We start from the raw sequence: 12,500 nt of genomic DNA on the forward strand, positions 1-12,500 counted from the left end.
AATGTAGGTGTTCATAAAATAACATATTATTCATATAATAAATTATTTTCGAAAGATGGTGTTTTAAATCAAGGAATTCAAATATGCAAACTTTATCATGTGAACAAAAATAAAAAAATTAAACAAATTATTTTTGAAGCCTTGAAAAATAAAATAACCTTTTCATATGATAACAATCCAAACAATATCAAGAAAAAAATATACAAATTTCTTAAAAAAAATTGTGCTTATCATGATCTCATAAAATTGTTTTATTTCAAGGGTCACAAACAAAGGGAAAAATGTAACAAAAAATTAAATATGGAAAAAACCTTTGGGGTGCACAAATCCAGTCGTTACAATTATAAGACATATAAAAAGAAAAAGAAAATTGATATGTGTAAAAATTATTGTGATGATATACTTGATACATATAATAGTAAATATTACAAGGGTGAATTATCCGGGCAGCATAAACATATCAAGATGACGGGGGAACAAAAAGAAGAGCATCATATAAAATATACACATTTGAATTTTAATCATGGGAAAGATGAAACATTTTATAAAGAATTATATAAATGTAATTATATTGAAAAATATATATCGTCTGTAAATTATTTTTTATTGGAGAGAAGACGAATGTTTAACAAATATAAACAACAAGAGTTGTGTGTGAACAAAAATGAGGAGAATAATAAAAATAAAAATGATGATGATAATAAAAATGATGATGATAACAAAAATGATGATGATAATAATAAAAATGATGATGATAATAAAAATGATGATGATGATAATAAAAATGATGATGATAATAAAAATGATGATGATGATAATAAAAATGATGATGATGATAATAATAAAAATAATATTCAATGTGATAACCATTCAGATAATATTTATATGTGTGGTACCTATGGTAATATGGAAAACTATAATGTTCCTCATAGTACGAATAATACAAATCTCCAATCCATAAAGAAAAGAATTATTAACATGAACATATTAGACAATATAAGGTGTAATAAAACTTACAAATACATTGATAAAAATAAATTCAAATGTTTTACATATTATTCATGTAAAAATTATAATGTATGCAAAAAAATTATAGAAAAATATAAACTTTATAAATTTTTAAAAAAAAAAAAAATTGAAGGATACATGATTTTGAATTTCCTTAATTTTAATAAAGAATTAATATATTATAATGAACATAAAAAAGATATGTCTACATTACATGATAATTTATTTGATGTAATTTCCAATAATCAAAATGAAAATGTGAAATATAATCATATTTGTAATAATAATAAGTATGATTGGTTTTTTAATTCCTTTGATTATGTAGGTAATCTAGAGGAATCCATCACATGTTTCAATAATCACAAAAAAAAAGAAAATATGAAAAATATAAAAAATATAAAAAAAAAAAAAAAAAAAAATTTGTTTTACAATGAACAACATAATATAAAAAATAATAAAAATGATTACCATTTTGATAAGTATCCTTCTTCTTTATATAGTCATTTAACAAATAAAAAAATGGTAAACAATACAGAGGTAAATAATATAAAAGATGAAAATTCCCTTCAGATGTATATTATTAATAAAGATGTTACAAAAAATAAGGATGGTAACTTACTATTAAATTCATATTATAATTCTAAATTGGGTAAATCAATAAATACATGTTCTAAGGAAATATATAAAGAGGAACATAAAAATGTTTATATATATAATAAAAAAATTACAAAAATGAATATAAAAATGAAGACGGAACAAAAATATATCTGCGTCGATTCGAAAAGGAATACAAGAACATATAATAGTAAAAACATACGAACATATAATAGTAAAAACATACGAACATATAATAGTAAAAACATACGAACGTATAATAGGAAAAACATACGAACGTATAATAGGAAAAACATACGAACGTATAATAGGAAAAACATACGAACGTATAATAGGAAAAACATAAGATGTAATAACAGAAAAAAATTCCATCTAAATAGAAATAAAAAAAAAAATGGTTGTGTAAAAAAATACAAATTATATGATGAAAGGAATACCTTGGTATATAAGAACAAAATAGGGAGTAACCATTTTTTTTTGAAGGAAGAAATTGGAAAAAGTACAAAAAAGTTGAACGATATATTTGAACATATAAGTAACTATACAAATCGTATTAGTAAGAATATAAATATAACAAATAAAAATAGATATGATGATTATCCTTTTGATTTTTTGTCAAAAGATAAAATTGAATATATCTCTATGTTATCACCAACTATAAACGAGATTAAAACATTAAATACTATTCTTACCATTCCACTTATTAAAATGAATGAGTATGAAAAAAATTGTATATGGAGATTCAGATTTCAATTATTAAATAGAAAAGAGACCTTAGGAAAATTCCTAAAATCTATTAATTGGAATAATAAAGAAGAAGAAGAAGAAGCCATAATTTTATTAAATAAGTGGGCAAAACCAGGTATAGAGAATTGTATAGAATTATTTTATTCACATCTACATCATTATGTTATTAAAAAATATATTATAGATATTATAAAGAATAGTAAAAAAGAAGAAATCAAATTATATCTATTTCAATTGGTCCAAAGTTTAAGAACTTTTAATTATCAACATATAGATAATCTATTTATTAATACTTTAATACAAAAATGTATTAAATCAAAAAAACTATCCATATATTTTTATTGGTTTTTATTAAGTGAAGCGAAAGATAAAATTAAAGGCAAATTGTATTTACATATACATAAATTATTTATTAATAAATTAATGACTTCTAATATTAGAAAAAATAAAATTATCCTAGATATTTTAAAAAATCAAAACCGTTTCCGTAATCAATTATTATATCTAACAAAAATTGCCAAGAATAAAACAGACAGAATACAAAATAAAACCAGAAAATTAAGAAACTTTCTATTTTATTATAGAACTAATTATGGATATATAAATATCAAAGACTTTATAAAAAATAATATTTTTATATCTGATCATAATGTCTATGATTTTTTGGATATATGTAAAATGAAAAGGGAAAATTCGCTGGATACTCCTATGAGGGGTGATAACATTGGTCAACCTAGTTACCTGGGAATGGTCCCTGGTATGGGTAAATCCACTGACGATAGTAAAAATGTTTACGGTGATGATAATAAAAATGTTTATGGTGATGATAATAAAAATGTTTATGGTGACGATAGTAAAAATATTTATTGTGACGATAATAAAAATGTTTATGGTGATGATAATAAAAATATTTATGGTGACGATAGTAAAAATATTTATGGTGACGATAATAAAAATATTTTTAGTGATGATAATAAAAACCTTTATAGTGACAATAATAATAATAAACACATAAGATATAATAAGTACGTAAAAAATATATCCTATGAACACTTTAATGAATATCCTTACGATAATAAAAAGAGTAGAAATATATATACATGTAATAAAGATATATGTAATTCTATTTATTATTTAGATAACGAACTTACAATAAATTATGATATAAAAGATGATTTATATTTTTTTCAATATAAAAGAAGTTCAGATGAAAAATTATTAAATACAGATTTAAGTAATGATTCTAATGATATGATTCATTATATTGATGATTCTAAAAATGTTAAAATTGAACGAAATAGAGATAACTCTTTCTTTTCTAATTTTTTACAATTTAATGATAATTTAGATTTTTTTTTAAATGCTACTTATAGTGATGAAGATAATAATTATGAAATATTAGATGACTCTATAAATTTTGTTCAGAAACAAAAAATTAAAAAAATAAAAACACCTTTAATTTTACCTATAGATCCTAATATTGAATTATTATCTTTCTTACCTGAACAATCATATGTATTACGTTCTTCTTTATATCCTATAGTTATTGCTTGTTTAGTTCGAAAAAAAATTAAATTATATAATGAAAATTATAATAATTTAATTATTAATAATCATACCTTTTATAAAAATGACCAAAATAAGGATAATATCATAAACAATTTGTCATATGATAAGTCATATCATTCATATTATAACTCGCAATTTATTAAAACTTTACAAAATTCTTTTGAAAGTACAACAAGTCTTAATTATCATTATAATTTTTTGAAATGTTCAAATAATAATATTTTTTATAAAAACAAAAAAATTGAAAGAATTAAACCAAACACATCAATTCAAAAAGCCTTTCCGTCCAATGAAAATATATTAAATAGAAATCAACATGTGTATTATAGTAATAACCAAATTGTTCATAATATTAAAAAAATGAACAAGCATAAAAGGGATGATTACATGATTAATGAAAAGGTCCTTCCATGTGTTAGTAATTCGTGTTTGGGCGATAAACTGATGCCGTCGCATGATAAAATGAGGTCGTCGCATGATAAAATGATGCCGTCACATGATAAAATGATGCCATCGCATGATAAACTTATGTCGCCGCATTATACTCTTATGTCGTCGCATGATAAACCTGTGGCACCATCAGGCGTTTCCTCGTTAGGAGAGAAAAAGTCAAAAGATGAAAAAAAGAATAGAAAAAAATATAACGAAATCTACCAGCTGTCGATAAAAAAGTATATCTATAAAGCAGGTGATGATTTAAGACAAGATCATTTAGTTATACAAATAATTTATGTTATGGATAATATATGGAAAAGATATGGTTTGGATTTAAAAATGACACTATATAGAGTATTAGCGTTATCGACAGATGATGGTTTTATTGAATTTGTGGATTATGCAGAATCTATATCTTCAATAAAAAAAAATTATAAAGGAGAAATAAGACAATATTTTATAGATAATAGTACATGTTCAAGTTCCCCTTTAGGATTTGATACAGAAATATTACAAAACTTTATATCAAGCTGTGCAGGATATAGTGTTATTACCTATATATTAGGTATAGGAGATAGACATCTAGATAATTTAATGGTAACAAAAGATGGACGCTTTTTTCATATCGACTTTGGTTATATATTTGGAGAGGATCCAAAACCATTTTCTCCACCTATGAAATTATGTAAAGAAATGATTGAAGCTATGGGAGGAGCTCATAGTATAGGTTATGAACAATTCTTAAAAAAATGTTGTCTAGCATATAAATATTTAAGATACCATTCTCAATTAATTATTAGCTTGTTAGATGCAATGTGTGATGCAGGATTAAAGGATATGAAAATGAGTCCAGAGTTATGTGTCTTAAAAGTACAAGAAAAATTTAGACTTGATTTAAATGATGAAGCAGCAGAAATTTATTTTCTTAGTGTTATCAATGCATCCGTTAAAACGTTATTTCCTGTTGTTGTGGATAAATTGCATGAGTGGGCCTTAAATTGGAAATGATCAAACAAAAAATAAAAAAATGCGACATGTGTACACATATATATATATATATATATATATTTATTTATTTATTTATTTATTTATTTTTTTTTTTTTTTTTTTATTTTTTTTTTTTTAATGGGTAAAAACAAGGTTCATCTTGTAACTGCACTTTTTAAATAATATAATGCTTCATTTTTCTTGCTTTTTTGTCTTAATTATTAAATTGTTTTGTAAATCTTATATTTTAAATTTTTATTTAATAATTCTATGATATATATATATATATATATGTATTTTTTTTTTTTTTTTTTTGTCCAGCTTTTTAACCAAATAAATTTAACTTTCATTCATAATAATAAAACTATTTTTTGATGTTTCATGTAACCCTAGAAAAAAGAACTGTACATATATATATAAATATATATATATATATTGAGTTGTTTATTTAAAAATAGAAATGTATAAACATATACACATTTCTTTTTGATTTTATATTGTAATATTTATGTTCATATTAAAAACACCAAGAAATTAAAAAAAAAAAAAAAAAAAAAAAAAAAAAAAAAAATTAATACATAACAATATATAAGTAAACCATTATGTGTGCGTTCTGATGAACATGCCTTATATACTGAATTTCTGTTCATAAAAACAAAGAAAAATATAAAACATATAAATAAATAAAAATATATAAATATATATATATATATATATTACTGTTGATTTTTTTTTTTTTAACAATATATATAATATAAATTAATAAATAAATAAATATATATATATATATATATATATACTCATACATATTAACGATGCATTAATCTGCACACCACAACAAAACGTTTGCTATTCCTCATTCAACTTGAACTTTGGATATGTTTATATAATATTAATAATAGCAACCTTGTATTTTCTATAAATAAATAAATAAAATTAACAAACCTGTATTGTCATAACCATTATTTTCTTTTTTATAAAATATAGAAAAAAATATTTTCATTGATCAAAAAAAAAAAATTAGGAAATTGTGTTAACCTACATTTTCCATTCACTGTATAAACTATGCACGGTTGTATTGATTATATAGACAAGTTATATATTGCAAAAAAAAAGGGAAGAAAAAAAAAAAAAAAAAAAAAAAAAAAAAAAAAAAAAAACATTCACACTACAATTCAAATTCTATTTAAAAAAAAAAAAAAAAAAAATTAATATGTATATATATATATATATATATATATATATATATATTTATATATTTATATAGATGTGTACATAAATATAATAACATTTATATTTATGACCAAAATGTATATAGAAACAGTTTTTAATTAATTTATTAAGAATTAGAAAAGAATTATAAAAATATATTAATACTTATATTTTACCATCTTATATAATAAGATTTAAGCTCTATAATAAAAAAGAAACATTTCCTCATTTTATCATACACACTTGTTTATATGTGTGATCATTATATTTTATTCACTGAATAATATATATATATATATATATAAATATATTTATGTGCATATTTTTATTGTTTTATTTTGTTAATATTGTTTATTTTGTTTATACCATATTTTGCTATTATACTGTTTTATATTTTTCTTTTTCATTTTTTATGTTCTAATATCTCTTTTTTTCCTTCCTTCCTTTCTTCTATCTTTTTTTTTTTTTTTTTTTTTTTTTTTTTCATATTACAAAATTTATTTATTCTTACAATTCATATTTTTATATACGATATACAATTTTAATTATTCAGGTTTACAAACCGTTGTTTGTGTTTTTAAATAAAAAAATAAAGACATAAATAAATAAATAAATATATATATATATATAGACAGAACAAAAAAACTTGATATGTTCCCAAATAATCATAAAAAATGTTCACATATGAACATTTAAAAGATATATTCTTATAAATTCATTAATATTTTATTATTTTATTATTTTATTATTTTATAATTTTTTTTTTTTTGTCATATCAAAATGAGTTCTCTTAAGTAAAAAAGCAAAAAATAAAATAATAATATAAAAATGTAAGAACATAGAAATTATGTGAAATGTATGTGTTACATTTTTTTTATTCCTTTTTTATTTTCCTATTAGAAAAAAGAAGCAAGATATACTATGGAGTAAAAAATGGAGAAATGTAATTTATATAAAAAATAAAAATATATACACCTATATACATATATACATATATATATTGTTCAATGTATCATCTCATTATATTCATTCTTATTTTATTTTATATTACTTTATAGCTAATACAACAGAAAGCTATTAAAGAAGAAATGAATAAACAACTCAAGGCCTCTTTAGAAAAACAGTAAAAAAAAAAAAAAAAAAAAATATATATATATGCACATATTAATAAATACATACATAAGTATATATAATATATATATATATATATGTGTGTGTGTGTGTTTTTTTTTTTTTTTCCATTTTAGGAAACAAGAAGAAGAAGAAAAGGAATGCACATTCAAACCTCAGACCTTATGGAATCAGAGTTTTAAAAAAACCATCTCCTTTGTAGATGAATTTTTTGTTAAACTTAAACCATACATAGAGCAACAGCAAGGTAAATATGTAAAATGTTAAATATATATTTTATTTTAAAGACTAATATATATTATATATTTTCCTCATACATACATAAATATATATATGTATATATTATATATGTATATATTATATATGTATATATTATATATGTATATATTATATATGTACATATTATTTATCTGTATGTTTTTTTTTTTTTTTTTTTTTTTTTTTTTTTTTTTTTTCTAGCATATCTAAACCAATTAAAGGAACTTGAATATGATGATCAAATGTTTTCACAAAAAATTAAAGTAAGAACACTGTTATTTTGTTTTGAGATTTGATGATTCGTAGTATATAAATTTATTCACAATGATATTTATAGGGAGAAAAAAAAAGCAAACAGATAAATAATATGTACATATATATATATATATATATATATACATATATACATATATGTGATTTTTTTTTTTTATTTTCTTATTTTTTGTAGGAAGAATTGAGGGTCATGTTATCAAAAGCAGTTGACAAAGAAATTATGGAAACCATAATAGAAGGATATAAAGGGGTACGTACTAGAGGGATAAACAAAGTAAAAAGAGAAAAACTAGATATACTTTCTAAAATGATTAAATTAGAAAGAGAATATAGCTGTTTTATGGCTAGAGAAAATGTAGATAAAAAGGATTTAGAAGAATGTGGATTTGATTGTGATTTAGCTGCGAAATTAAGAAACGACATTTTAAAAGATTCTTTATGTCCTAATTCATTACGAGATTTTGCTAAAATTAGACAAGAAATAAATCAAGTATTAGAAGAAGAATTAAAATTGAGGGAAAGTGAAAGCGCAACCCCAGGTGGAAACAAATATGATAATAAATCTGATGATACATGTGATGATAAAAAAGATAGCTATGATGTAACATATTATAACACACATGATGACAATTATTTGTATGAAAAAAATAATCAAGGATATGATATAAACAAAATAAATAATTATCTATACAATAATTCACATACTTACATGACAAAAGAAAATGTTATCAAACAAAATAAAGAAATTTCAAGAAATCAACATATATCTAAGGATTCGCAAATAAACAGCATGGGCGAATATCTTATTAGTAATACAAATAAAGGGAACGAAACATTAAATGAAACTATAAATAAGGATAACAAAAAAGAAAAAATTATTAAAGAAAATAATAATAATAATAATAATATTAGTAATAATAATAATAAGAAGAATAACTTAGAACATGACCATAATAAAAATAAACATTACAAGAAAAACTCAAATATGATTAATATACAAAACAATTATAACAACGTTAAAGAGAACAATAATATTTTAAATACAAATAATAATATAAAATATAATAAGGAAGAAAATAAAAATGGAGAATTTACAAATCTTTATAATATTGTTAAAAAAGAATTCGAAATAAGTGATAATTATAATGAAGAAAAATGTATTCAAAATAATCACAATAAAAATATTTATTTAAATAATAATTATATGAAAATATTAAAAAATGAAGAAGCCAATAAATATATATCTTCTTTAAAAAAAGATGTTAATTCATTAAACGTTATCATATTAAATAATAATAAACATTCAAATGAAAAAAATAGAAAAAATATATCGTCTATTCAAAATGGAAATGTTAATGAAAATGTTAATGAAAATGTTAATGGAAATGTTAATGGAAATATTAATCGAAATGTTAATCGAAATGTTAATGGAAATATTAATGGAAATATTAATGGAAATGTTAATGGAAATATTAATGGAAATGTTAATCCAAATATGGAAAATTATGGATATGAAAAAACCAAAAATTATAATAAAAAACATGCATATAATATTATTAATGAAAAAAACAACCTGAACAATTCAGGTAATTCTGAACAAAAAATTATATATACAAAAAATAAAAATATGATTAAAAATTCAAAGTATGATAATATTACCGAAAGAATGATTGATAAGGATGGTGATGTTTATATGTTGTATGGAAAATTAAACAATGAAAATCCAGATAACGGAATAATTTATTCTGAAGTAAAATTAGGGAATAAAAATACGCGTTATGTTGATAAAAATATATATAATGTAAAAAATGGGGATAAATTTTATGATATATATAGGAGAAATAATGACAATGATAGTAGTAAAAACAATAATAATAATAATAATAATAGAAATGAAAATGAGAAAATATATCATTATAATAATAAGATTTATAATATATCGGATGATCACGTCATTTATGATAACAAACAATTCTATTATACAAAAGACAATTTGAATTATACAAATAAAAAAACACCATTAATAAATTCACAAAATAATATTGTGAATGTGCATAATCTGGGGAAAGATTATAATGATAATAAAAAGGATTATGTTAACAAACCTTTATTAAATAAAATATTTGAAAAGTTTTATATTCATTAAATGAATATAGTACTGAATGTAATTTAAGGTTTTCCTGGTATGTGTTTATTTGGTGTACATACTAATAAATATACACATAATATATATATTAATATATATATATATATATATATATATTTATATTTATTTATTTATTTATTTAACGGTGTTGTCTTTAACTATTCAGATAATTATATTTTTACTATTACATACAAATATGTAGTAAAAATTTATTTGTTTTTTTGTTTTTTTAAATTTTCCTCCTTTTTGATATAATATAGCATATGATTATTGTTGGCTATATTTTATTATATACATTATTTGTATTATATTTTGTTTATGTTATGTTATTTTTTTTATTTTTTTTTTTTTTTTGGGTTTTTTTTTTTTTTTGTTTTTTTGAGGAGGTTCTTATATTATTTCTTATTTTCATTAAAAATGTATAACAAAAATTAAAGAGAAAGAAAATGTTTTAAAAAATTAATTATTTGGTATAAATGTGATATAAAAAAAAAATAAATAATTTGGAGAAATGTATAAGAAGAAAAAATATATGCATGTATCATATATATATATATATATGTATATGTAACCAACATAAGTATATTTTAAGAATACAACAAAAAAAAATATAAAAAGTAAAATGTAAAAAATAAAAATGTTTTTATATTTGTATTTTATCTAGTCCATAAAAAATTGAATACAAAACAGCATATATATATATATATATATATATATATATATATATATATGTGTGTGTATATGTATGTAACGTGCTACATATTTATAAATTCACTAAAGAGGGAATTTTTTTTTTGGTGTTTTATTTTTTCGAAGGATACAGGATAATCTAAGACATTAAAATTATTGGGTTTGAAAAAGAGTTTCCTTTTTATGATGTGCAATAGAGGTATATTTATATAGGAAATATAAACATATAAAAGGAATATGATAAAAAGGAAATATTGACTTAATAAAATATTAATATTTCTTTTTTTCAAATATATTTCGTTTTGTGAACACAATTTATTTCCTACATACACGATACACATTAAAATGATATCCAAACCAATATATTTCAAAAAAAATATTATATATATATTAAACCATTTTGTGTACTTCATTTTTTGTATATATTCTAGTTGTATGTTTTTATTCTTGCTGGTATATTCTATGGCTAAGGAGTAGCTATTTTGCTACAAAAAAAAAAAAAAAAAAAAAAAAAAAAAAAAAAAATATATACATAAACATATATATATATATATATATATATTAGACAGCATTATGTACATTTCAACATTTTCATGTTTATTAATTAAAAAAAAATACATTTTATATGTATAGGATAAACTCTTTCACATATATATATATATATATATATATATATATATATATATATATTTTTTTTTTTTTTACCAGTATATATTTTATTCCCTTTTTGACTTTGGTTTTCCTCTTTTTTCGCATATTAGATAAGTAACTAGATATAAGCATAGAGAGTAGAGGTATAATTAATATATTTATAAACTGTCTTATAAAAAAAAACGAAATTCTATATTTGACATTATATATAATTTCTAGATATAATAAAGAGAATTCATTTAAGAATGTGAAGAAAAATTTAGAGATTAAGGGCAGCTTTCCCAGCTTGTTTACAGTTTCTTTAATTCCACTCAACCAGAAGAAATTAAAATTAATGTAAAATAAAATTAATAACGTAATTAATTGGTATACATATTGACATAAGATATATCTTATTTCATTATCAAGAAATATATAATTAATATATATAAAAAAAATAACTATCCATACTATAGTTATATGTTTCTTTGAATTTAAGGGGTACATATCATTTATGGATAAAAATAATATATCTATTCTTTTAGATGCTGATAATAAAAGAAATGTTAAAAATATTATACCAAGATATATACCTAAAAATAATGTAAATTTATTATATAAATTATTTCCTACTGGGATTAGTATATAAAATATATTCTTTTTTATTAATTTTAATAAAAAACTATAATTTCTATTAATATCTTTTAAATATTTTCCAATAATATTTGAAAAAGCAACAAAAATTAACATATCAACAAGAAAACACGATAATGTGATGATATATGTGGATTTTACTACA

General features: G+C 20.1%; 3 protein-coding genes across 3 annotated transcripts in view; 2 read left to right on the forward strand and 1 right to left on the reverse strand.

The window, feature by feature from the left end:
* The window catches only part of PF3D7_0515300 (phosphatidylinositol 3-kinase), a gene marked incomplete at both ends in the record, with an annotated part of 6,402 nt that extends 1,020 nt beyond the window's left edge, over positions 1–5,382 (forward strand). The window contains one exon of the mRNA XM_001351674.1: positions 1–5,382. This exon is cut by the window's left edge and continues 1,020 nt beyond it. Within this exon, the coding sequence (XP_001351710.1) occupies positions 1–5,382 (5,382 nt within the window).
* A 1,971-nt stretch (positions 5,383–7,353) lies between these two features.
* PF3D7_0515400 (conserved protein, unknown function) lies at positions 7,354–10,381 on the forward strand (the record flags this gene model as incomplete). The annotated part of the gene is made up of 6 exons (XM_002808645.1): positions 7,354–7,367; positions 7,474–7,516; positions 7,632–7,696; positions 7,821–7,951; positions 8,164–8,225; positions 8,411–10,381. 6 exons carry the CDS (start codon positions 7,354–7,356, stop codon positions 10,379–10,381), a joined length of 2,286 nt encoding a protein of 761 aa, XP_002808691.1.
* Positions 10,382–11,136: 755 nt separating this feature from the next.
* The window catches only part of PF3D7_0515500 (amino acid transporter, putative), a gene marked incomplete at both ends in the record, with an annotated part of 3,549 nt that continues 2,185 nt past the window's right edge, over positions 11,137–12,500 (reverse strand). The window contains 2 exons of the mRNA XM_001351676.1: positions 11,137–11,556; positions 11,777–12,500. The exon at positions 11,777–12,500 is cut by the window's right edge and continues 12 nt beyond it. Coding sequence (XP_001351712.1) covers positions 11,137–11,556; positions 11,777–12,500 — 1,144 coding nt within the window. The remainder of the gene's footprint in view (positions 11,557–11,776) is intronic.

The sequence above is a fragment of the Plasmodium falciparum genome (assembly GCF_000002765.6).
Source record: "Plasmodium falciparum 3D7 genome assembly, chromosome: 5".
NCBI lineage: Eukaryota > Apicomplexa > Aconoidasida > Haemosporida > Plasmodiidae > Plasmodium > Plasmodium falciparum.